The 26,988-nt window shown below is 39.7% G+C and overlaps 1 protein-coding gene across 1 annotated transcript in view; it reads left to right on the top strand.

Moving 5' to 3' along the window:
• The first annotated feature begins 236 nt into the window (after nt 1-236).
• vipr1b (vasoactive intestinal peptide receptor 1b) overlaps nt 237-26,988 on the top strand; it is a 37,795-nt gene continuing 11,043 nt past the window's right edge. The window contains exons 1-5 of the mRNA XM_070852849.1: nt 237-290; nt 7,635-7,725; nt 10,156-10,266; nt 21,792-21,892; nt 24,905-25,002. Of these exons, the coding sequence (XP_070708950.1) occupies nt 237-290; nt 7,635-7,725; nt 10,156-10,266; nt 21,792-21,892; nt 24,905-25,002 (455 nt within the window). The remainder of the gene's footprint in view (nt 291-7,634; nt 7,726-10,155; nt 10,267-21,791; nt 21,893-24,904; nt 25,003-26,988) is intronic.

A 26,988-nucleotide genomic window follows, 5' to 3' on the forward strand; every position in this document is an offset into this window, starting at 1 on the left:
CTCCTTCTGGAGGAGCGCACAGAGAAAAGCGCAGTCCGATGGAGCGGCTGCAGCGGCTGAGCTTACCTCATACATCTGACCACACATAAACACACACACACACACACACACACACACACACACACACACACACACACACAGCCTCGCTTTCTGCACACACACTCGAACACATTTACAAAGGAGTTTTGCAAACATCGAAGAGTCTTGAATGAGAAAACTCCTAAACTGAAGACACAATGGATGCCTCTCAGCTGTTCTTTCTGTTGCTGCTCTATGGATATCTGCCAAAAGTAAGTCGGCTGTCCTTTACTTTAGCACTATTTGTTTTTTTTATTTTAAAAGGAAAACTGTCTGTTACGGTTTTAGGTGAAGAGTCAGTTTACTGAAGTCTGCATTAATCACACAGACATTAAAACCACTTATTATAACACTGGGAGCGCAGAAGGAGTCAAATTTAGATGAATTTGCAAATGATAATTCAGCTTGTTGTGCTCGCTGAATGGCTGTGTGTTTTATCTATCTATCTATCTATCTATGTTTGCACTTACTGATACACTGTACAAAGTATAGTTGAATAAAGTCTCAACCACCTCAGAAACAATGCACTTCACTGTGAATTTGAATAATTTGGCCTTTCGGCCCAGTTTACAAGCCATTTTACTTTTATTTTGTCGGAGGATGTCCTCAGTTCATCTCCTCCCAAGACATCTGCCTCAAAAGGATTCAGAAACATAATTCATCCCTTTGTCTGCTGTCCAGTCTGTACTTGTTATGGTGAAGTTTGTTTGCTTTACCACCAACACAGAATGAGGACAAATGGAGTCAGATAAGGCTGTTAAGACTGAGGCTAAGGACCACAATTATGACAGCAATCAAAATCAGAACTAAAATTGTTAAATGAAGTGTTTTTTTTCTGTCATTATCCTTCAATGACATTTTCATTAAAGACCAGATCTGTATCTGAGTTTGACTTGCAGTCTGAAATCAACAATCCTTTTAGATAAAGACTGACTTTTATGTTCAATGTTTATGTTCAATCAAATTAACTTAAAAGTCAGTAAAGATCTCAGATTCAATGACAGTCTGATAATGGTTGATGAAAAGAAGTATAGTTATATTATTACTGAAGGTAATGCTCATAAGCAACAGGGCACACCACTATTTTGAACCATTTGAGAACATGTATGCATTATGTACTTATTGCATATTTGTACTCTCTCTGGGTTTAGGTAAATGGTGGGAAAGCCTTTGGGCTTCGTTACATAAGTCATAGTACCATGGTGCTTTGCTTTGTAGGGAATTTTGATAATTATGATGTGTGTATATGAGAGTGCTCGATTCATACGCTCTCCCTCTTCTATGTTTTTAATTATATATAGCCCTAAAGATATGTCTTTGGCAAGAAATGTGCAATCTTTGGTAGTCTCAGCTAATCTGCATGGCCACCCACCTGGTAGCATGATAAGAAAACCTGCTGGTCTGCCCCAAGTTGCCTCGGGAGTTTGGGCTTGTTAAGACCCCTTGTAAAAATGTAGTTACTTAATTTTTCTGAAATGTTTTATCTCCATTTAGAAATGTCAGAAGTGCACTGCTGCTGCTCCTCTCACTACACAAAACTCCTGACAGGCATTTACTTGTGCAATTTATCTCTGACAGGCATCAGCGTTATTTCAGCGATTAGGGATGACTTGTTCCAATTTCAGAAATATAACAAAGTAAATCGCTTAAAAGCTTAAGATGTCTGATTATGATAACGGTTATGTCTTTGAGTGGATTCTAGTCATTTGACACTCAGCATGGGTTTCTTTAATATCTGTCAGTGAAGCTCTTTCCAGGCAGAATAGACTGTGAACATGCAAACGACTGTGTGAAAATGTCTTCCTCCCCACTTCTGACAACTCTCACATGTCTGGCCCACCTGGAGGCTTTAAAAGATCAACCAGATACTTGACGTCATTTGTTGACATATTTTAGTGACTCGTATAGGCACCAGTGTGGAAAACATTGCCCAGTTTGCCGCTGTGCTCTATTCGTGTCCTTTGCTCAATCCGAGGTGGGCTGCTTTACAATAACACACCCTGACATGTTCCATCAATATATCTAGTGAGGAAATGTGGTGTTGAGGGGAAAGAAGAAAATCCCATAAGTGGTTAAAAAGTGCATGTTAGTGGCTGGATGTCACCGTTATTGGTTTAACACAATGCAGATGGGAAAAGAGGAGAGTGGTGGCTGATAATCTCTTTCCAGCCTATCTCTAAGCACAGTAAACCATCTGATGGAAACCAAGAGAAACTTTTAAACCATCTATATACCTTTATTAACTGAAATGTGTCACGAGATATTGGCAATTGTAATTGTAGGGTTTCTGTAAAATGTGTCTGTGAAATCTTGCTCCTTTGTATTTCTTTTTTTTACATAAAAAAAAGAATAAAAACTGGACCCAGTCTGAATAAACCAACCAATCAATTTGGCCTAGTTTGAAAAAACAAAAAGAACAGACACAAAGGAACGAGTGCTCACAGACACATTTTTTTTCAAAGGGATGCTTCCTTTGAATTGTTTGTCACATGTGTTGCTCAGAATTTGTTATTTCAACCAAAATTGTAATTAAATAATGTTGCTTACTGCAGCTTTAATGTACAGACTTGAAAATTATATTGATCTTCTCATCTAAGTCTGTTTGACAAATAGACTGTACTTGTATATCGCCTTTCTAGTCTTTTCGTCCACTAGACCTCTTGACCACTTAAAGCACTTTAACACTACATTCACATTCAATCATTCATACTGGAACATAATCGGACTGGAGGTCATTCTCACACATTCATGTTCTGAAGCTTTGGGAGCAATCTGTGGTTCAGTGTCTTGCCCAAGGACACTACGATTTGCGGACTGAAGGAGGCGGGGGTTGAACCGCCAATCTTCTGTGAACCACAGCCACTCCGTGATATTTGCTCTTATCCAGAGCAATTTACAGTTCTGCTCAATATTGCAGTGGCTGCACAGATGGGTGTCACCCCCAATAGTTTTTCAGCACGATCTGAAAGCATTTCCTGTGTTTTGTTGGTTGTTGTTAGCTGGAAAAGTGCTTTAAATTGTGCCCAGTGCATGTATTTACTGACCAATCAAACCTCAAGTGAAACAACATGATGTGACTGCTGAGAAGGCATACACATATCCTAGATGTTCTCTCAGGTGAAGTGCAGGATGGGGATAAACACATTACTCTGCATTGTGTAGCCACACAGAGACACAAAGCTTCTCCTTTCATTTCCCTGTCAGCCCCTCGTTCTTTATTTGATTGCTATCTCGTGCGCAAACAAAGCAAGACAGGGGGCCTTTTGAAATGACGACAGTCACTAGAAATTCGAAGCAGCAGCCTGGCAGCCATCGTAATGAGCTTTGTGCTAACAAACTATTAAAGCGAGCATGTGTTTACTGCTGGAGTGTGTTTGCTCATGCAGGTGCTGTGGCTATGTGTGTGTGTTTTGCAGAGGTAATTTATCATCTGCATAGTTTGGAATTGGCATTTTGATTTATTGCCCACTACAGCAACCTCCTTAGCTTGACTGTCTGAAGAGAAGTTTTCAGCATCTCTAACTGTCAGGCACTAAATATTTACCATCAGCATTTTGAGCTTGAGCATCCCTGTCAGGACCCTTCCCTTCGCCTCTTCTACCTTGATTAATAGAAATGTACCCCAAATTTAGCCACTCTCGAAAATCACATACTGTGAACTCTGATGACTATTTTGTTATCATTGGTCCCCCTCTTTGTGTATTCTGGCTTTATTCACAATATACAGGGTTATACATGAACAAATAAACTCCTCCATGCAATGAAGAGAGCTTGATCCCGGCAGCCTACAGTACAAGTCCACATTCCAGTATCATGTCTGTTTTCCCCCCTGATGAGGGACTTTGTTCCAGTTTTTCTTCTGTTTATGCAGCATTAATGGTTAACGTCAGGTTTGTTGCCACTGGTTTGCATTTCCCAAAAGCCAGAAGAAACAATAACAGCATGCCACTACCAGATTAAATTAAATCGAAAATCTGGGCAGTCAGCAGGATCTTTTAGACTGGAGGAAAAGCCACAGTCTGTGCCTTCATTTTAATATTTTTCTATTTCAATTTTCCGCCAGAATCCCGGCTTTTTAAAACTGCAGGAATAGGCCTTTTTCACGGCACACAAACTGACCTGTCGGATGAAAAGCACAGGTGTTACCGATACTATTAGCTATGCACGCACAATCGCAGGAACCTAGAACTGAAGCAGCTAAATGGAATTCATCCGTTGGTACTTTTATTGTTTACACCTGCCCTTTTTCTGCTGTGACATGCCAAAATGTCTACAGTGACAGAGGCTGTTTTTTGCATGCTGCAGTTTTAAAACGAGGTTAAGGAGATCGCTGAACCAAAAGAGTAAAGCCGAGGGCCAAAAAACAATCAAGTGAAAGATGCTGCAGTTCTCCATACAGCCGAGGAGAGCTGCATATCCTGTTATGACCTATAAACAGCATGCAATTTAAGTTTGCTTTGAACCTTGTTTTTACGGCTTACTAGCTTGTACAGCATCACTGAATTGGAGAGAATCTGGTTTGTTTGGTGCATTTCCATTGAAAAGTGTAACACAGGATGCGACATTGGCCCTCTTCCGATGAGAGCTGGGTGACATTTCAGTTTCCTGTGTAATGATTATTGCGTCCAGATTAACCTGCCTAACACCAAAAAACTGACTTATTACAATCGCGAAATCTTTGTAGTATAATAATGTTAAACAGAAAGAGCTTTTAGTAGTTTTAATTAATCATTTATACTTAAATAATGTAACAGGGGCTCGACTTGATATTTGGATGACAGTGCTGATGTTAACTCATATTACACAGAGATAAAACTCCCTGATAGATCAGGTGTACAAGTTCACTGTGATCACAAAGTATTACCTCCTCCTCTGAGGGGCTTTTTGGCTCAAATCCTCTCTTAAGTGCTCTGTTGTTATATTGCTCGACTGTAAATTTCATGCTAATCAAAGATAAGGTTAAATAAGGGTCTGACCAACAGGAGCTTTCCTCTTCTGTCTGTGTTGCTCTGCACTGATAATATTGGCAGTTTAATCTCCTGCCTCGCGGCCTGTGCTGCTGCTTTTACTGCAGGATGTGTTGGATTTTCTGCTGTAATCGGTTGCAGGCAAAAACTTCTGTGAGCAAAGTTCTGTGGATTATGATAGTGTCAGGACGACCTCATCCATGCGGGGAGAGAGTGAGCGACTGAGTGGAGAAGTGCCAGTAAATACCATGGAGGTATTACGTAGTTATAGTATTGTACAATTTTTTTTTTCTTCACATTTTTCAATGTTGTTTACGTAGAGGTTGCTGCTGCCCTCAACTCAAGCAATGTTGAGGCTATGATTAATAAACTTTCCAGCTTTACCTTGAGCCAAATCTTTAAGGCCCTATGTGTAGGATTTAAAGGTCCACTCCAGAAAGGTTTTAGGAACATATAAAAAAAATACTCTGCTTGGCATAATAACCTGTCTGATATGGTTTTACACAAAAAAAGTTTAATTACCTAGTTGGAAACACAACAGAATATCATCTACTCCTGCTCCATCCAGAATCAACAATATTTATATTTATATTTATATTTTATATTTATATTTATATTTGCTATCTTTTGTCTTTTCTATTGCTTTGTTTCTTTCACTCTCCCTGTTTATATTGTTGCTGCTGTAACAAGAAAATTTCCCCCTATGGGGGATAAAATAAAGAAGTCTAAAGTCTAAAGTCAAATATGTAAAACAATTGTTAATTTCAAAAGTTTAAGTACTTGACCAAATATGTCTCCTTCTCCCCTGAGACTTCTATTCTGAATTTTCTCATGTTCTCTCTGGAAGCTTCAATTTTCCACATCAGTATTTTGGAAATTGCATACCGGTCTATGATTGGCTTCCAAACAAGTTGTGATGTTATAAAATTGCGCTCCTACACACACATTTAAGGTGGTTTATTGTAGCGTAGTGTCAAAAGTGGCTGTGACATTGGTGACCCCTCGTTGTATCAAAAAAAAAATTCTTAATGATACTGCCAACACGAATCTGTCCTCAACACAAGCAGTGACACCATTTATTGTTTTTTTTTTTAACTTGAATTTTCGCTCTTGTCCGTCTGCAACTAAAGAACCTGAATTCAAACAAGCAGTTTTTGTGGCTGACCTAACATTAACCATAGTGGTGGCAGATACGCAAAGAGCCACATTTATCATTTTTACGGTCATATGTAGCAGTTTTCAAAGGCAATGATAAACAACATATTGTGTCTTGTAAACAGATCATAGACTCCACACATTTTTATCACAACATTTTCTTATTAAATAAGAATATTTAAAAAAATCCTTTAGCCATGATTGTCTCATGTTTACACACAAAACTTACTAAATTAGGGTAGTTTGAAATATTCTACAATCACATGAATTTTTACTCGTCCTCCATCTCAAATGACTGTGTAATACTGTTTGAAGTGGTACCTCATCATCTGCTCCTCGCAGAAATCATATTTTGTATTAATGTGTTTCTGTGCTTTCAAATATTCCTGCACAAATAGATACCACAAAGCACAGAGGTTGATATTGTGTACTTACTCCTTGTTTAAATGATGAACCTCTGAGTTTATTCTACCTCATCACATTGAGTCATTACACTACTATGCATGCACTCACCAAGGCTGCGAGAAAAGTTAAGTACAGAAGCGCTGCTGCTGCTCTGAGAAGTATCCTGTTTCATTAATGATGCTCTAGCGTGTTTGTCTTGTCTGAGGTAAGCAGTGTGCTGCAGACTGCTGGTTTTAACAATGTCAGGTGAACTGGGAGCTCAACCCTGGACTTAACAGGGCATTTGTGGGTGGTTAATTAGGATCATTTCAGATTTGACAGCCTCTATCTGGCGGAGGTTCATGAAACAGACATATAAAGACATTTATATTACAAGAGGACCAATTACAGAACAACACTTTTACAAATGTAAATACACGTGTTATGTGCTGCGTCCCTCCTCTCATCCTGACCTTTACTAATATTCTGCAGGGTTGAAGCAGTTTGCTGGAGTTCATGAATCTACTCTTCCTCATGATGACTTCTTTTTCTTCTCTCTCTCTCTCTCTCCCTCTCTGTCTCTTCATCTCCACTGACCTTCTCAAGCTCCTCGCTGCTCGTCTTACACATTTTCATTGACCCACCGGCTCTCCGCCAGCGGCTGTCAGCCCGCATTTTTCAGCCTTTGTTGACACAGATGAACAATCGCAGAGGATTACTCAGTGACTCCCTTCTGCACTTTCTTATCCATTTGCATGATAGCATCTATTTGCCAGGCAAGAGGAAGGTCTGTTTGGATTTCAGACAAGAGAACATTTTTGTGCACTTACTGCATTATTAGCCGGGGGTTCATTCTAACAGGAAAACATACTGTGACATTAAATCCATACATGCAGGAGTGTGATGAATTAAAATGTTACCTAAAATATGTGCTGGCATATATTCACTTAAATGTAACCTCTGTACAGGCCTGAAGATGAATTCTTGAAGTACCTAATTGAAGCATGTTCGATTCTTGGCACATAAATGAGCTTTCTGCCTCCTCCACAGGTGCTATCGGTGCACATGTGTGACGTGGTGAACGAGATCGAGCTGGAGAAAGAGCGCTGTGAGAATAGCACCTTTGGGAACGTCACTTCAGGTCATTCTCAAAATCATATTTTCCTCTCTCTGACTGTTTAATGTGTGCAGGAGGCTATTCAGAGGAAATGGGAAACAGTGTGAGTAGATAAATAGAGAGGTAAGGTAATGCAGTGTGGGAGGGTATAGCTAAAGCACTATTATAGCAGGCAGAAATACAGGCCAGTTTCACCACAAAGACTTCACCTCACACTATTCCTTCAATCACATCTCTGCTCAAGGTAAGGAAACCATATTGCGATTTCTTTACCTTTACCTAATGAACAAGGCACTCAGTAGTTCACTCTCTAGTGGGTTTTCAAACTGTGCCTCCACAGATCAAAATCTGAACACACTGACATGAAACACGTGTTTTTAGATTCAGTGTGGTTTTCTGACAATATCAATATCTCTGATGTCCACAGTAGTGTCCATAAGTCTACTTGGAAATCAGAGAAAAAAAGATGGTCCTCAGAACCCCAGAACTTGGCTGAGAATCATTGTGTTTCTAAGTTTTCTTCAGTATCGAAGTAGTCCAGTAATATCTTGGACTTGCATAGCTTGGACATAGACACGTTGCAAACAGGAACAGCTAAGAGCTAATTCGGCATACTTATGATGGTGCCAGTTTGCCAAAATGTCAAATCAAGTCTGAATTTTTGAGGGCACTTTAATGTATTCATACCTGCACATGCACTACCTAGTAAATAGGGAGAGATTTAGGAAAGAGCCCTTGTGTAAATCCCTGCAAAATCTCCACCCAACCTCAGCCTGAACAGAGCTCCAATCAGCCAGAGTAGCTAGAAACACTACTGTGTGTGTGTGCAGGGCCGTCATTGACATGCACATGAGGTTAAAGCATAAAAATAATCATGAATTAAGTCATAATGAGGTTTGTACCTGTGCACTGTCACTCAGAGTTATAAAAAACCTTTCATGATACCATCTCCGTCTGTCAATGTTTGGAATGAGAGTTGAACACCCACCGGCTCACCCACTGTGTCTGTGGGGGTAAGTAAATACATAATGTATACACAGAGCTCGACCTCTACTGTGCATGAACACGCCTTAACAGTATGACATAAAATATGAATATAGAGGTGGGTTACTGGGTAAAAATGGACCACATAAGACAAAAATTAGTATATAAGTTGATACTCTGGCCCACTGAAGTCCTTCATATGACTTTAAGAACCCAGCAAAAAACTGTTTATTACCATTGTTGGTGCTATTTCCATGTAGTCTCATTTTAATACAAAAAATCCCTCCACATACTGTACATACTGTGTGGTGAGATGCATGCGTGGAAACAGCTTTGCCCCTTATCTCCTCAATGACCCTCATTTCTCCACTTCCCTATCTGCTTCCTCAACAGGAAGCTAGTCGGAGCTGCTCTCAGAGGTCACATCCCTAATAAATGAATTAGCAGTGGGTGCATCTGTGAGAAACCATATGTTCACAGCCTACGGTTATGCAACATGATGATTATAGAGATTGTCCAGAAATGGCACAGAACAGGCATAAAAAATGAATATCTTTTGGCGGTTAGTGTATTCTGGTACTAAACACACACACACTGCTGCAAAATGACTATAAATTGCCACCTCAACCCGAGGTCGATGTACTGACTTAGAGATGTCATGAAGAAGCTGTCTAAACTCTGGCGATTTTTCGTTACAACTGTGCTTTCAATTGGTTTTTGAACTTCAGAAATCTCAGAAATGAGTCAGTTCGTGTGATTTTTGTTATTTCACACTTTCCTGAGGCTTCACTCGGGTGAAGTCAGTGCTGTCGACCTGTATTATATTTTCGGAGTGAGAGGTTGTGACTTTCATTTCAAACGGAGAAAAGAGTATAAGAAAAAGTTTAAAAGAAAGTGCACAATTGTGATAAATGGGAAAAAAACTGTGTGTGATTATACATTGAGGCAGAAAAAAAAAACCCAAAACAAAACAACCTACAAAAAAGAAGCTTAAACAAAACAAGACAGAAGAGTTACAAATGCTTTCTGAACTATTAAAACTAGCCATTCAAAAATAATTGAATTAGTGGAAATACAAAAGGTTTATGAAAGTACAGTTAGAGATTCTAGCATAGAAGACTGAAGTGGAGTCCATTATTTGTCTTTTAGCATGTATTGATTGTTCAATATATAAATCAATACATATCGCTTTTCCATACCTTTCCAACCAGACACACAGACGTGAGTGACTTAATGTCTCCAAATTGGATTGAAAGCAGCTGAAATCATCTGAGATTTATGTTATTTTTCCTACTGTATGTTTTATTTTACTTATGTTTAAAAGATTGCACCTGCACAGCACTGATTTTGTCATGTTAAGCATGTGATGTGATGTGTGATCGTATGTGTGCGTTTGTATGTGTATATGTGCATGAGTGTCTGTCACAACATGACTATTGCCATGCTAATGGCCTTGTCTCCTCCTGGCAGGCTGCCAAGGCATGTGGGATATCATCGCCTGTTGGCCTTCAGCCAGCGTCGGAGAAGTGGTTACAATAACCTGCCCCACTTACTTCAGTTATTTCAGTGACCAGCACAAAGGTAAACACATCTTCCTCCAGTTAATGTAAATGTTTAATTTTTCGTTTGAAAACTATCATTTCAATATAAAACCAGATAAATGTGCTTGTAAAATCATTTACAATTCAAATTTTCACTGAGTAGAAAAAATCATGTGATGAAAAAATTTTCTTTCAAGCAAAAAAAAATGTGGATATTTGCAATTATTTCATACTGTGTTAGCGGAGAATTACAGGTGCCAAAACAGGACCTGGTGCAGTTAATTTGACATAAACTCACGGCTCACAGACACATTTACATGTTTTCCTTTATTTCGGTTACTCCTATTTTGATATTCAAAAGTGAATTTGCATATAGTCAAGCCCTTGGGTAGGTACTTAATATGGAATGTGTTGCTTGCATGTAAATGGACATTAAAAGTCATTAAACCGGTCACCTCCGCAGGATATCGGAAAAGTTATTAGAAACCCCGTAGAGAGCCCAAGGCATCAACTTGTAGGAAAGTGGAAACTGATGCACGAGCCTCATAAAGGGCACCATCACATCCTTGTTATTTACATGACTTTTTACAAGAACTTTTTATATTTGTTTTACAATTATCAATTTGAATAAGCAAGAAGAATATGCTGCTTTTAAACAGCATCACCTTACATCTGGAAACACTTCATCCATATAGTGTTGACCCTGTGAACTGGCCGCCTCAGATACATATTAGGGGCTCTCCAGGTACCAGGATAAAAGTTAATCCAGGTTACTGTAAACAATATGCAGCGTTTACATGAACCGAATGAAAGACCAGATTTAAAACATGCACATAAGGTCAGCCACAGATTACAGTCAGGGTCTGAGAAAACAAGGAGGACTCTAGCTCGGCCTTTATTCTTTATTTTGGAACAAGCACAGATAAGGAAGGGGGAGTACGTGAGATGATTCACTAACATAAGTAAAGAAGGAGAACACAGTTCTACTGAAAAGCAAGATCTCAAACATGTCCTTTTGCAGCCTTGTCTGATTCTGAGCCCTTTGTCTTTGGATGAATTTCTGCCCTCCTGTCCTTGTTTGCTGCTCTCGCTGCATCAGCTCCTCTGCTGCCCCGAGACGCTCAAAGTTGTTCTCAACTCCTGAGCCGTCAAACATTTTCCCCTCTCAACTACGTGACTCAACAAGCAGGAATTTACTTTCAACACCAGCCTCCATCCTTCACTCTGAAATAAAGAAAATGACATTGACATTGTCACCACTGGTGTTTCTATTTAGCGAGGTGACACTGAATCACGTATCACGTATCTAAAGCTCTCTATAGTGAGCAGAAACTCTTAGTTGGTGATGACGTCTTCTGCTGCCTTCAAAACGTATTTGTGTGGCTGTGTTTGTGACAATGGTTGTGATAAAATATATACTCTTTGTTCAAGTGCTATTGTGGCAAGAGCACTGTTGCTAGGTTACTGATATTAGGACATTGCTTTATGTCCTTCTTATAGGTGGTGAACGATTTCTTTTATCTGTATTTCAGCGACATTTTAGGGACAAACATGGAGCAGATAAAAGTAATAATTGAATAATTTGAACGTTTTTTTCCATCATCACCACCCGTGCACATTAGCGTGTCACTGAAATGAATTATGAACAGGGTAAACATCACTTCATGTGAACCTTTTTTTACAAGTGTAATGAAGACCCCCCAGTGTGCAGCAAATTCAGACCCATTTCTAAATACATTCCTGTTTCTGTTAAACCTTCTGCAAAATGTCACTCTATTCCAGCTGCTGCCTTTCTCAGACGATAGCCAGCTTTTAGGGAATAGTTGAAGATAATTAATGACTTAGTTCTTTATGGCGAATAAGGTGCTTGCGTTTACCTGGTGATCTGAGTCTGTGAGCAGTAAGCTGCCTTCAAATGGAGCTGGAATATATCTTTTCACATACTTATTTTTAATAAGTATGAGATATGATTGGAATTTTAGTGGTTTAAGTCGTGAGAACATTGCTGCCTGGCGACTGCGAATAAAAAAGGATTTTCCCTGTTTCCTTGTCGACAATGCATTCATACGTTTGCAATTTAATGTCGTGTTAAGGAGCCATAACATCCACGGGCAGCATATGTTCGCTATCGGGAAAGGTCTACTTATGAAGCCTAAATATGCAAATGAGCTCTCAACAGAGGAGCTCTCAACAGAGGAGCTCTCAACAGAGGAAGGGCAACAGAGGACGGAGCGTTCTCCCAGGAGGGACAGACATGCATAGTCATGTGTACAGAATAGACTAAAGTTGCAAAATCCCAGTATGGACAATCAGGATGGTATACTAACAGATGGGATGTAAACATACAGTATATAAAGAACGTGTGTCCCGGAGGATGTTGACCAACTTCAGGTGTAGCCAAACAGATAGGACCCGAGCATCCTTAGCCCAGAAGAGGACTGACTACACAGGCTCTCAAGAGCCGCCTCTGCCTCCAAAAGATAAAGTCCAAAGCAGCTGTAAAGGCTGCATTAAGGACATCAAATGTCTGATGGCGCAGCAATTCATGTAGTGGAATGAGAGGAAAACATTTGCAGCTGCTGACTCAAAGGAAAACTTTGACGCTTGTTTCCTTTCTTGTCAGGAGTCAGGTGAAGTGATTGATGTCATCTGTATGCTATGGGAGCCTCTCACGCTCCCATTTGACCTTCGGACCTCTCACACTTTCCATTATGTGTCGGACGCCGTGGCATTATGTTTTCAGGTTGTCCATCCGTTCCATTGTCGTGAACGCAGCATCTCAGGAAAGATTTGAGGGAATTTCCTCAAAATCTTTCCTTTGGCACAAACTTCTACTTGGATGAGGATGAGGAAGAATTCATACACTAATGTGACAAGATTTCACACAAAACGATGAAACGATATTTCGTATCAAGAGGGTCAAAGTTCAGCTTCACTGTAACATCACACTGTTCTGCAAAACTTTTCTGGCCATTATTGAACACCACAACTCAGAACAGACGATTGTGAACTTATTTCTTATTTGGTTGGATACTGAATTGGTGACACTAATATGACCCTTGAATCTGTGATGACTGTGTAGATCTTCTGTGCTGCCGGTTGAAGACGTGTGTGATCCACGTTGTAGCCATGACAGCAGGAGTTTCTGCTCCTGCTGTCATGGCTACACTGGGGCATCTCATGATGACAATGAGCACAAATGAGCGCCTGAAGCACCCTGTTTTACACCTGGATGAGATGATCTGGTGGCTGAATGAGCTTCCCATCTGCCACAACTCATAGAGAGGATGAGAGGGGCAATTCGAGACGGCTTTGATGTTCTCCCTCTCCGCCACTGCCTCCAGCCTGTCCGGTTCCAACTTGATCACCGAGCCGGCTTTCCTTAAAGCACCACCACAAAGAACAGAGCAGTGGCTCTTACAGACTGATAGAAGATCTGCAGCAGCACACGCTGAAGGATCTGAGTCTCGTCAGGAAGAACAGTCTGCTCTGTCTCTTCCTGAAGAGAGCTTCAGTGTTGTGAGTCCTGCTCAGTTTTTGATTGATTTGGACCTGAAGGCACTTGTATGAGTCCTTCCTCTTCACTTCCTCTCCCTGTATGACAACCAGGAGCTGATATTGACCCTCGGGTTATTGTCGTTGCAACGCGTGAGGAATTATCTTCTGTAAAAATAGTCTCTAACTGACAATAGTATGTTTCTCACCAGAATTTTTTCACTTGAATCGTACATGTCGATACAGTGATAACTTCCATTTCGCCAAATACGTTTTATTAAATTCCTTCAATGTCTTCACCTGAACCGTCAGAAATTCTTTCAACTACATGACTCAACAAACAGGAACTTATTTTCAACACCAGCCTCCATTCGTCGCTGAAATTAATCAATGACATTGACATTGTCACCACTGGTGTTTCTATTTAGCGAGGTGACACTGAATCACGTATCACGTATCTAAAGCTCTCTATAGTGAGCAGAAACTCTTAGTTGGTGATGACGTCTTCTGCTGCCTTCAAAACGTATTTGTGTGGCTGTGTTTGTGACAATGGTTGTGATAAAATATATACTCTTTGTTCAAGTGCTATTGTGGTGAGAGCACTGTTGCTAGGTTACTGATATTTTGACATTGCTTTATGTCATTCTTATAGGTGGTGAACGATTTCTTTCCTCTGCGTTTCAGTGTCATTTTTAGGGATGAGTAGGGAGCAGATAATACAAGTAATAATTAAGTAATTTGAAAGTTATTTCAGTCATCACCACCCGTGGATGATAATTATAAACAGGGTAAACAGGGCTACATGTGATTAAATGTCTAATGAAGACCCGTCGGTGTGCAGCAAATTCTGGTCCATTTCTAAATGAGTTCCTGTTTCTGTTAAACTTTCTGCAAAATGTCACTCTATTCCGGCTGCTGCTTTTCTCAGACTATCACCAGGTTTTAGAGAAAAGTTAATGTTGTGCTGAAAATAATTAATGACTTGGTTCTCTGTCGTGAATTTGGTGCTTATGAGCTTGTGAGAATGGAGCTGGATTTGATTTTTCCACATGCTTATTTTTTGATAAATATGTGATACGATCGCAATTGTACACTGCAGCCTGTCTGGTTGGCAGAGACTACTAGTTGTGTTTGTGTGTATGTTTTTCTATTTTAATGAAGCTGAATCTACAGTGTGAGCAGCAGTGTGTAAACATGACTTGGATTGAATATTGGGTTATTAAATTAAAACCCACTGCAGATCAGCATGAACACCAGTCTGGATGTTTTCTGTCATGTGGCCTGCCTCAAACCTTTCCTTCAGGTGCTTTTTTTCCTCCTCTCACTGAGTCATTTTCCAATCTCTGCTGATGGATATCCATTTCTTTCTTTTCAACACCTCTGGACTATTTCCTTCCATCTTTCTACCTGATCCTCTTGTGCCTCTGCATCTATGACCCAGTGAGTCAATGCTCATTCTTACCCCCTGACTTGGAGATGTGCTAATATCCAACTATTTACAGCAAGAGGAGAATTAGATTCTAACTGTGGTGGCAGTTTTCCAGCTGAAATGGATTTCAGCAGATTTTGTTAATATCTCATTTCAAGACTACGCTGTTACCAGCTTTGTCGTTCCTCGGTTTCCATTGAACTAGTTTCACTTTGATCTTACTGTAAAAATGATGACTTCATACCCAAAGCACACACGCACACACACATATATGAAGTATGTGGGATGAAATTTCTGTAATCACCATTTTATGTGGTCACTTTGCGTTATTGTACCCCCCCCTGTCCCTGAGCCCCTGCCCAAGTCTTAAAGGAATAGTTGGACATTTTTGTCCAGGCTAGGTGTTTCCTCCTGTTTCCAATCTTTACATTAAGCTAAGCTAAGTTAAGCTAACAGGGTTCATGTTTAACAGACATCAGAGTGGTATCAATTTTCTCATCAAGTCTCTGCAACAAGGTGAGCAAACAAAATACTTTCTTTTACATTTCTTTAAAAGGATCATCCAGTGTAAATCAGGATGAACAAGTAATTTGGTGTATAATTACTGGGACTGTTTTAATGGCTTAATGTTTTAATGTTTTAATGACAACAGGACCAATAGGCTACATGGATGGATGACTCCAGTGTTCTCTCTGCATATTTTGTAGGTGTGAAAAAAGCCAATCCATCACCTTTTAAACAGCCAGTAAAACTGGAGATGTATCTCCACTGAGCCATTTGTGGATGCTGAAATGTGGGAGTTTTGCTGTACTCATACAGGCATTAGCACCTCAGAGAGTCCAACAGCAAATTACAAACATGGGGAAATGTGACACTTCAAAGATGGAGGATGCACTTTAAACCCCACGTGTACTGATGGCAGCATGGAAGAGGTTGAGTATAAAGCTGCATATTGCTGGACATAGAATATGACAAAAACGTCCCCAATATACTTATTTTTGAGTTACTAATATGCAACTTAACAATTCTCCATTAATCTTTTTAAAAAGTTGATATTATTTCTTGTAGCATGCTTAATTTTACCCTGATTATCCGGGTTTGAGTTTTTAGGAAATTTGACTGTGAAAGCAATTTGCTTTAGACATACTGTAAGGTAAGAGCTTGAATATTTACTTACCCGTTCTTTGTAAAGTGGAGACATATTCTCATGTAATTGGGAGCCATGAGCACTCCAAAACTTGGTGTGCTGGACACTGAAGCAAACATTCATATTTTTTTTCCTCTTATTGGAATAATTTGTTGTCTGATTCCTCTCACCCCAAGGATGAAAACATGAATTAGTATTCATAGTTCTGAGACCTTCATTTCCAGCTGAGGCAGTACTGAACGATGGATGAGAACTGGGGGTCTCATAACGTCAGCTAAAATTGTCTCCGGAGAGTGCAGCAACTCATGACAGTTTGTTTATTTTGCATGTTTGGTACAATTTAGTGATCTGACAGGAAAGCAAAATGCATACATTTGCATTTATGGTTTCGTTTTTGATTGTCAATGACATTTGTATGAGCAGGTTTTGGGTTAAAGCCAAATTTCCACAGTTACACGTGCACTAAACTTTAAAACCTGCCGTGTTTTTGTCAAACTATGCGGTGTAGGCGCCTTCAGACAGAAGCTAGTGTCATTTTGAATGAAAATCCTGCAGTTTACAGTCAAACACAATGAACGTACACATTCATGACCTTTTCCTGATATTGAGTTGGAAATCTTTTTGTACAACCCACATCTCAGCTCTCTCTTAGATTTAAAAAATGATTGATTTTTTTTTGTCTGCTGCTTTGTGATTTCAGTAAGGCAGTAAGGAATAATAACTTTTACTTTGATTCAACTCATGAAAAGAAGTTTGCACAAGAAAAGATGAAACTCAAAGGTGCAGTGAAACATGGGCACGACTTCGTCATCTTTCAGCCCATTAGTGAGTGTTGTTTTGTCTCAGGTACAAAGCCACGCTGAAATACCTCCAGACCTTCTCTTTTCCAACATGTCACAGCAGCTTTATATTAAGGAGCCGTGCAACCGGTTTACTGAGCACGTCTGTCCGGTGGGATCAGTTTTCCTGCCCACCAAGATCATCACAGCTGCTGCTGCTCAGGAAGCCTGTTCCACACCACCAAGTCAGCCAGACGTCCATCCACTGACAAAACTCACACACACATACACACATGCAGGAGCGAAGTTAGAAAAGTGTCAGCAGGGGGCATACACACCCATGGTTGGAGCTGTAGATTCACATCTGATTGAGATGTTTTAAAGTTGTCACCCAACAAGATGGATTCTCTAGTTTGTGTTTACTTGCTGCGACCTTAACTGGTCTGACTTTGCCTTTTACAATCATATCCGTTTATTGAGATGATACACTTTTGCATCTAAAATCATAGTATAGGTCCGATACAAAGGTTTTTGTGTTTCTTACAGCAGGAAGAAACCGAAAAAGAAAAAAAAAAACATATTTCCTACATGCCTCTATCTCAGAGACAAATATTGCAGTTTTTACTCCAGCTGGCAGCTTTTGTTACTTGTTATTTTACCACCCAGATTAAATTTTTTCAAACCCTTCCTGTCCAGTGAAAAACATGTACCTCCAAATTTGGCGATTTTAAATCAGATTTTTCCAGTAAACTGAAGGATTAAATGTTCCTTTATGGGTTGAGAAAATTCTCCCTCTGGAGCTAAATAATCTGTTTAACTCGCTGAACTGCTGCAGCTCACACGCGTGTGGTGTCCACACAGATGGCGTGGCAGCTACTGTGCTGCTTCAGCGCTGTCAGCCAGCTGTTACAATGCTGTTCGTGTGATAGCAATATGACGTTCACAGCTCATTTTCACTGCCTATTTTTGTTGTGAACCAAGTGGTTAAAACAGGCGAGAATCCGGCTCAAACGCTGCCCAGTGCTTGAGCTGCACCTGAGCACTGCTAGTTCCACCTTTTATATGTCTGTTTTATAGTCAGCCGTGGCCAGAGGCATTATGCATTCAGGTTGTCAGTCTGTCCGTCCCATCCTCATGAACATGACATCTCAGGACTTGAGGTTTGACACTAAATTAAGACACATCTAAATAGTTCCTTTATTTTGTGCATACATTTAAAAAGTGGCAGGTTACATTTCGAAGTGGAAATAGAGAGGTAACTGCCTGCCACAGTGGTAGGCAATGAAAAGAGGATGAAGGATCTGAGTCTCCTCAGGAAGAACTGTCTGCTCTGTCTCTTCCTGAAGAGGGCTTCAGTGGTGTGTGTCCTTTCCGGTTTTTGATTGATTTGGACCCGAAGGTACTTGAACGAGTCCACCCTTTTCACTTCATCTCCCTGGATGACAACCAGGACACCACAAGCTCATTGGTTTTGCTGATATTGAGCTTCAGGTGATTGTCGTTGCACTGTGTGACGAAGTATCAGTCCTCTGGACTCCTCTGTAAAAATAGTCTCTAAGTGAAGATAGCATGACTCTCACTGGAAATGATTCACTAGACTCATGCCTGTCAGCATAGTGACAACTTCCATGTTGCTGAAAGATACACTTAATACCTATCTATCTATCTATCTATCTATCTATCTATCTATCTATCTATCTATCTATCTATCTATCTATCTATCTATCTATCTATCTATCTATCTATCTATCTATCTATCTATCTATCTATCTATCTATCTATGACATTTGGGGTTAAGAGTAAAACGTCTCCACTGTTTGATGGATTGGCATGAAATTTGATGCAGCCACTTCTGGTTTCATCCTTGTAGCATTATTGCATAGAAAAAAGGTCACAGTATCCAAAAAGTCTGGGTTTTCAAGTGACTTCTATTTTCATGAATTTACCATAAAGTATAAAATTATTTGTTTTCATATCCTACGTGAGCACAGAGAAGGAATTGATAATCGAAAGCTATTGCAGTTGTCAGAAAGTCTATTAGAGATTAAATCGGAGGAAGATGACTGTGTACACCAGCTCTTATTGAGTTTCCAGGTGGACAGATACAAACATCAAAAATCAATATCCACCAGAGCTCCGGGAAGCTGATGCCATTCAGGTACTACACCATGTCAGAAAGCTCTCATTTATCTTTCACAGTAAGAAGCCATGAGGCCAAATCTGAAAATATGCGTATGAATATATCTAATCAATCATCCCCCTGTACTAACTCATGAGGGATAGTGAGAATAATCCGTACTTCCGAGCCCTGCTGAATACACTATAAAACAAGCTGGAGTGCTAACAGTCAGACAGTCAGTCAGGAGTGAATGAAAAAATGTGCTTTGAGGTTATTATCAAGGAAATGTGGTGAATTACAGCAGGTATGACCTGAGTTTTACTCACCTGTATTGTTGTAAATGGCAGCTGAAGACGCTCCCTGTGTGAAAGGAAATGTTGTCTCAGGTGACCATGACCCAGCACTGTGGGGTTGCCTCCCTTTCTGCAAATGGCTCGATGCTGTGGCCGACGGCCTCGCTCCGGGCTCGCCTTTGTCCTGTTGTACGCAAGAGAGTGTCATGACAGCTGCTTGCATCAGGACCTGCATCATCCTGACGAAACGCGCCTCCTGCATGAGAATTCACAGATTAAGCTGTTAGCGGTGGTAATGGGACTCTCAGAGGTGGCAGTCTGTGAGCTCCCCTTCTTCTCTGGCATTTGTGGGTCTGATATGGGCTCCTTTCTGACTGTGCAAAGAAAAGTGGATCATATCAACAGTACTGGGACATTTTCTATGAGTTTCTTTCTAAGACAGGAGTTGATATTAATAACTTTTATATTACAGTTTTTAGTAAGTATTGCACTGATGCATGTTTTCTTTGTCATCTCTTCTTTCTTTGAGTGTTTTCATGATGAGCATATTTGAGGGAGGTGGTTATGTTTGAGTGTTATTTCAAACTAGATTCAATCAATAATCACAGGCACAAAAGCACAGACAAGACCAATTTGAGAATTGTACAATGTTGAAAGAAATACATGTTTAAATATTTCACAACATTTAGCATAACATACTCAATATATCATAATGAGAAATTGCAGTTAAAAACACAAGTTGTGTTTTAGGTCATTTAGATTAGTTAAGTTAATTTATTAAATGTCTTAGACTATTCTTTACAGTAATAACCAAAGGAATTCCTACTAAAAAATGTTCAGAAGTACAATATGTGTCGGGATCTGATCTTACGAATCAGACTTTTATGATGCATAGATGTGTAAATGCTGTTGTAATATCCTGTCTGTGAAATGGCCTTGAGTCCAGGTGAAGTCACTCTGCTTTCTCCTCGTCTCTTCATTCTGCTGATATTCTGAAATGCAGCAATAAATCTGTTGAAAACGGTGAACACTTTCCACCCAGACTACAAATGAACACAGAGTACGTGGGCCTGACAGATGACGTCAACTTTAGTCAATGTTTTCAGTGAGGATCTTGAGGAGGACTCAGCCCATGCCCTCCTACGGCACCAACTCTGACAAATCCTTTGGTTTCAGGAGAGGGAGCTGGATGATGTTGGTTTAATGATGCTGATGTTGTAGTATGTGTGTTAAGCAAACTCACATCCATGAAAGTGTGTTTGGTTAATGGAGGAATGGATTGAAGATAAGATAAGAGAGAAACTAAGATGGGATTCATCCCAGCATGATGCTTAACCACAGACACAGCAGAAGAAAACAGAAAACCTTTCCCTGACTGAATAGAATTTCTAGATGCTACACATAATTTCCTCCACAGCTCAGCTCCTGCATGTGATAACATTTTCTTGTAATTGGCTATGTTTACACAGGGCAACTTGACTTTTGGACACACACTGGATATATTTGTGGTCTCATTTGGGCTAAGCTGATTACAGGAACCTCTGATGCCCCATAAATGAATAAACCATGAATAAATCCATGAATAAACCAAATAACAGACTATTTCCGGTGTTCTTCTCCCAGAACACTTTTCCTGCAGCTAAGTACAAAAAGAATATCTTGGTCAGACGAATAGAAGGTTATTTCTAATGCAGGGGGCAGAAATGACAATCTGGGTGTTCTTACAGTTATAAATTAGTAATCATATCATATTAGTAATCATATCTTTGAACATGGAGGCAGTCCACAAAAGCAAGTGAAAAAACAAACCTACAAACTACTCATTTAATCCAGCTGCACAGCAATGTCACAACATACTTTCTGAATTCATTCACTCTTCACTTACCCACAGTGTAATTGGGAAAATGATTTATTGCTATGTAAAGATGATTTCTACTGTAGGAGACAGGATTTGAGACACTAAACACTAATTTACTTGAGTTATGAAATTTAAAACATCATGATCTGGGCATGGTAATATTTCCTCATATGAGTGCCTACGACTCTTTGACAGCAGCCTGTTGATCTTTACTTTACTTATCTGTAACAGCCACATTAGCAGGAGAGAGCCGTACAGCAGTTCTTGGAAGTTCCCTAGTTGTTTGCAGTGGCCTGACAAGTCAGTATGATGTCACTGACAGTGCGATAGTATGTCTCACAGCAGAAGATGTAAACTGTAAACTAACTTGGTGAGCACATAAGAGAGAACTCTACTGCCTGGGTGGCTTTGACCTCTTTATGACCTCTATCCGCTCCCTCAGCAGGTAACCTCTCCAAAACCTGCACAGCAGACGGCTGGACTGAGATGCATCCTTTCGACATCGCTGTGAACTGTGGATATAATCTCAACAGCACTAGCGATGATGTGAGTATAAGAGTCTATAAGAGGCAGCAGAACCAATACACAATGGCCTCTGTTATTTAACTCAGTAGCACCGTGCAAAACCATCCTGAGAGCCAGTAGGTGGGTGAGTATCGTTGGGTCTATCAGGAAAATAGCTGTAGTATTGACTCTTGGTATCACAGCTCCAAGTGTTTGCCTCAGATTTGTTCTGTACCTTTCTTTAATTCAAGTGTTTTTCTTTTGACTTGCCTGAGGTGAGTTATTTACACGAGGAGATGGATACTGATGTGCATTGAGCTGGAGATAGATGACGAATAGCATAGTTTAGCACTAACACTGGATGCAGGGAGAAACAGATAGCCTGGCTTTTTCCACAGCTTACTAACTAGCACACTGTATCCTAGACAATTGAATTGAATATAAAATGAGAGTTTCCGAGTTTTCTGAGAAGTGAAACATCAATCCCTATCAATAACCCTAACCTTAATCCCTGTAAAAAACAAAGATTGTCATTTTTATGTTCAGTTTTTATGTGGATTAATCAAATCATTAATTAAGAAGTGTTGCTGGGTGCATGTTTTGCCTATTTACACATTTTATGGATCCAGAGCAACATAAGCATTCATTTGGAATCATGTTTATAGACCTGCGAATAAAAGTCCAATAATTATTCTGCTGCTTTATAACAATTATAAGTTACCATACAGGAAGTGTATATGTAATGCTACCAAGGAGTCATCTATTTAACTAGTATGTGTGCACATTTTGACAGAAATTAGCCATTAGCAGCTTTTGTTTGCAATATAACCATACGTGTACCAACAGCTATCACTGGATTACTTTGATACTGAAGAAAAAATATCCTTTAAACAGGCAGTCGTGGAAAATGAGTTGTAAAAAAATAATTTTATGTTACCACTTGTAACATTTCTAGAGATATTTTTTTAATGAGCTAGATAATAGGTTGAAAGTGGATATTCCAATAAGTCAACAATCTGTCAATGTTTGCTGAAAGAGACAAATGTCTCGGAAGCACGGCACTCTTTTCATTGATAAGGCCAAGTCAGTTAGTAATTCCTGCCTCTATTATCAGGCACTAAAAGTCATTAGAGGTTATTCATGTTTTCTTCAGGGCAAGGAGAGGAATAAATACATCAACTTATTCAGTTTAGTTATAATGCAGAGTACTGGTCTTGTCTGTGTTGTCAGAGGTGGATGAGGGTGAAGAGTGGATATGCACTACAGGGTGGTAAAAGCTTTCTTGGTGGGCACTCTGCTCTCTGAGTCACTGAGGCTTCCTCATTAGTATGCCACATAGGAAGTCAGGAGGGACCCGGCTGGTGAAGTACTCTAAAAGGAATTCGATGTCTATCTCTCTGCATACTTGATACCTCTGTGTGCAGAAGGATCCAGAGCTCTTAATCTCATTTTCATCAAGCACAAAACATACAGTGCCATGGCAGCAACATTGTGAAGCTACTCTAAAAGGTTCTGCATGCTCATGTGCTGGAGGCAGCGAGATCCAGTATAATATTAGAGAATATTAGAGGATATTAGGCCGTAACAACCGTTACCTTGGAGTAGATCCAGCTGTATTGATTTTTTTTAGGGGACAGAGATGAGACTGTGGTTCAAGAAAACTTTACTTAAAGCACTAAACAATCATCGGAGTCATTAAATGGATCAGCTGAAGCCTGCGGGTCTCCACTGTTTTTCAAAGCAGAATAATTAGGCTTGACTTTAAGGAGATTACATTTAATGAATTCATACAGATTGAGAGAGAAGCGGTGCTCTCCTTAAGAGTGATGTTGCTCTTGACCCTTTATGATGCTTTACTGTCATGTAAGACCATGTCCAATGGCGATCCCTCACCACAGGGTGCATGTTTATGAGTTGTGACCAGTACATTGTTTCATGATTTTAGAGGTCCGTGTCATAAAGTATTACACTGGGAGAAAAATGATTAGAGAAAGGTTGGAAAAATATTTGTGTGTCTTACCTCACCATTCACTTAGTAGTTGATCTGGAGCTTTTGAAAATACCACATGATTTTCATCAGCACCATGTTACCTTTGGTGGGATCAGTGGTGGAAGAAAAATCTTAAAATTCTTCTGTAGGTAAAAATGCTGAAGTATTATCTGCAAAATTTACTTAAAGCATATTTACAATGTAGTTAAAGTAGTAAGCAATGCACTGCTGTGGATGTGGTCAGCTGAAAAACGTAATTTAGCCACAGACTGTATGTAAGAAGTGGACGTGGCTTCTGGGTATGAAAAGTGAAAAGTGAAGTCAATGCGGAAGAGCCTTTAACCTACATTCTTTTTCATCACCAGCAGGGGGCAACTCTGCTGGTTGCAAAAAGAAGTCTAAATGAATGGAAGCCTATGAGACCCTACTTCTCACTAGATTTATTACGTCAGTAAACATTTTCCTAATGAGGTTATGGTCTCAGTAGCTAGTTTTAAGTCTTCATCTATACAACATGATGTTCATTTAATAAATTATGTTCCCATTCAGAGGAAAATAGACCATAAAGCAGAGTATGCTTTACGTCAGGACTACGTTGTGACTAACCAATCAGAGGCAGTCTTTGTGGAACGAGCATTACTTTTGGTTGAAAAAAAACAAGGTAGTGACGCCTGTAAAGGGAAACTTGAGGCTTCAAAACACAAATGAATGGGCCCCTGTCAAAAGGGCTGTCTGATGGAAATGTAAAGCAGTGAAAATATTCTAAATATAGATTACACTTAAACTGATATTGATTTTTCTAGGTGGCTAGGAAATGTTTTCTACCGTCCATGGTAGAACATTTCTTAGCATCCATGCTGGGTATAAGTACTTCACACAACCCCACTTGAAAAATCCCTTTCAAATGTAACAATGGATTTCATTTTCTAACCATGTGATGGACTGGATGTGCAATGTATCTAGTATTTAGAGTATTTAGTGTCATAGCATGGAATCAAATTCACAAAATACATCTTGTGTCCAGGGTCTTTCACTGTGACTTGGATTGATGTTTTTTTCTTCAGGGCAAGTTTTTCTGGCAGGTGAAGATTGGCTACACCATTGGCCACAGTGTTTCCCTCATATCTCTCACCACAGCTATCGTGATCCTCTGCATCTTCAGGTACGTAGAAACACAGTAACACACACTCACCACATGATTTCTCATTTGAATGTTTCGTACACAGCACTTTTCTTCATTAGGAATCTCCAAGTCTTAGAAGTCTCCAACTATGCACCGGAAGTTTGAAAAAGACAAAAAACATCTATGTTTTTACTCTCAGCATTTTGGTTTGCTCAAGAATTTCCATTGTTGACTTATATGGCATTTCCTGATGGGTAAACCTTTTTCCTGGCCTTGTGTGGTTTGTTGTTTAAAAAAGAGATGAAAGGGGTAGGATAAAGGAAAAAAGGAACCAAAAAAGTCACTGCTGCAGGACCCCTGTGCATTACAATGAACAATTTACCATAAACCACACTGACATTATTACTGCTGGACGATATGAGGACACTTCATGCATTTCAGTGTCACACATCAAACACTTTGATATCACACAGGAGCAGAAACACAAGGCTTATGTCAAACTATGAAAGAGAAGAAAAAAGATTCACTTTCTTTCTGAATTAAATGAATTGTCGATCCTTTCATTTATTTCAGTGTCGTTGATCTTTTCACGGCACACATCTGCAAAGAGATTATACATCTAAAGCATCGTGAGATTGAAGAGACTGATTCGGTCGCTCTTTGACATTTGTCAGGGATTGATTCTAAGATCACCAAAGATGATCCTGACCGACAGTTTTAATGTCAAGAGTGACTGAGATCACAGTTTAAGATTAGGCAATATACTGTATACAGTTTGTGTGCATGTGACTTACATAATACTGCAATCTTCTTCCACAAAATGTTAAATCTCTTTATTGTAATGCCATTTTTTCTAGCTCATCTGTATAAGATTTAAACTTTAAACACCTTAGAGTGTTACAAGATGATAAGAAAAAAACTTTTTGGTTCCATGTGTGTACACATTTGGGCTTTTTTTTTAAAACTGTAAATAAGCTTTTTGCTCTGCTGAAAAAAATCCCCACATGAATACACTAGCTGTGAAATCATTCATCTTGCTGCATGAGCTGTTCTCTGTGCTCACTTCCTCTCCTTGAATTCATAGCCAATGTAATGTTGTGCAATGAGTCTTTTCTGTCCTCCCTCCAACCATCTATTCTCCTACTGTACAAATTTCTGTTCAGGCCCACGGGGAGGAACAGATACACGTTTTCTCTTATTGCTTTTTTTGGTACTATTTTCCATGCATCTCCTATATAGTCTGTCTCTGCAACTATCACTGTTGGTCACTGATCAGAGATGCTTTTCATGTTTTCCTCAAAGACCTGCATTGCAGTGGGTGTGAAAGTGTGTCCACCTGAGAGCTTTGTTCACCCTAATGTGTCCAGTGCCACATGGCAGGCCAAGGTCAGAGTGATGAAAAAATGTGTGACAGTGTGAAATCAAGGCACCCAACAGGTTGAAGCCCGAAGGAGCATTATGACAGGCCAGTGGAAGGCAAAGGTAAATGCTTTACTTTCATCTCCCCCTGAGGGAGTTTGTTCCTAGAGGGCTTCGCAGCGAGGGGTATTAATGAGAACCCCGCAGATTGCAGGTAGGGAGCAAAAATATGACATTCTGTTGCATTTGTGCTGGCATACCGTGATCTCTTGAAACAGAAGCTTTACAATAGAGAGCAGAAGTCATGAAAGTCTGTTCCTGTAGCTCCCGTTACAGGACTCAGTGCTCAATTTTTCACTATTTCATCGGTCTTTTTGAAGAAAAACAAGCGTGTTCTTGGGTTTTACATTCCATAGACAAATTGCCATCCACTAGAGCTGTTGCTATCAGAAATTGAAACCTTCATGATTTGTAATGACAGTTGTTTTAGGACCCCAGAAAAACTACAGCTCCTATGAAAATGTGTGAGAGATCCTATGAATATGTGTGAAAGATATAGGATTATGATGGGTTTGGAGCATGTTGATAATGAGGCAATTGTATTATTTTTGGGAGTTTGGTGTTGATGGAGATTTACCATCCTACAAACTACTATGGTAAATGGAC

This window comes from Pempheris klunzingeri, chromosome 21, assembly GCF_042242105.1.
Source record: "Pempheris klunzingeri isolate RE-2024b chromosome 21, fPemKlu1.hap1, whole genome shotgun sequence".
Lineage (NCBI taxonomy): Eukaryota > Metazoa > Chordata > Actinopteri > Acropomatiformes > Pempheridae > Pempheris > Pempheris klunzingeri.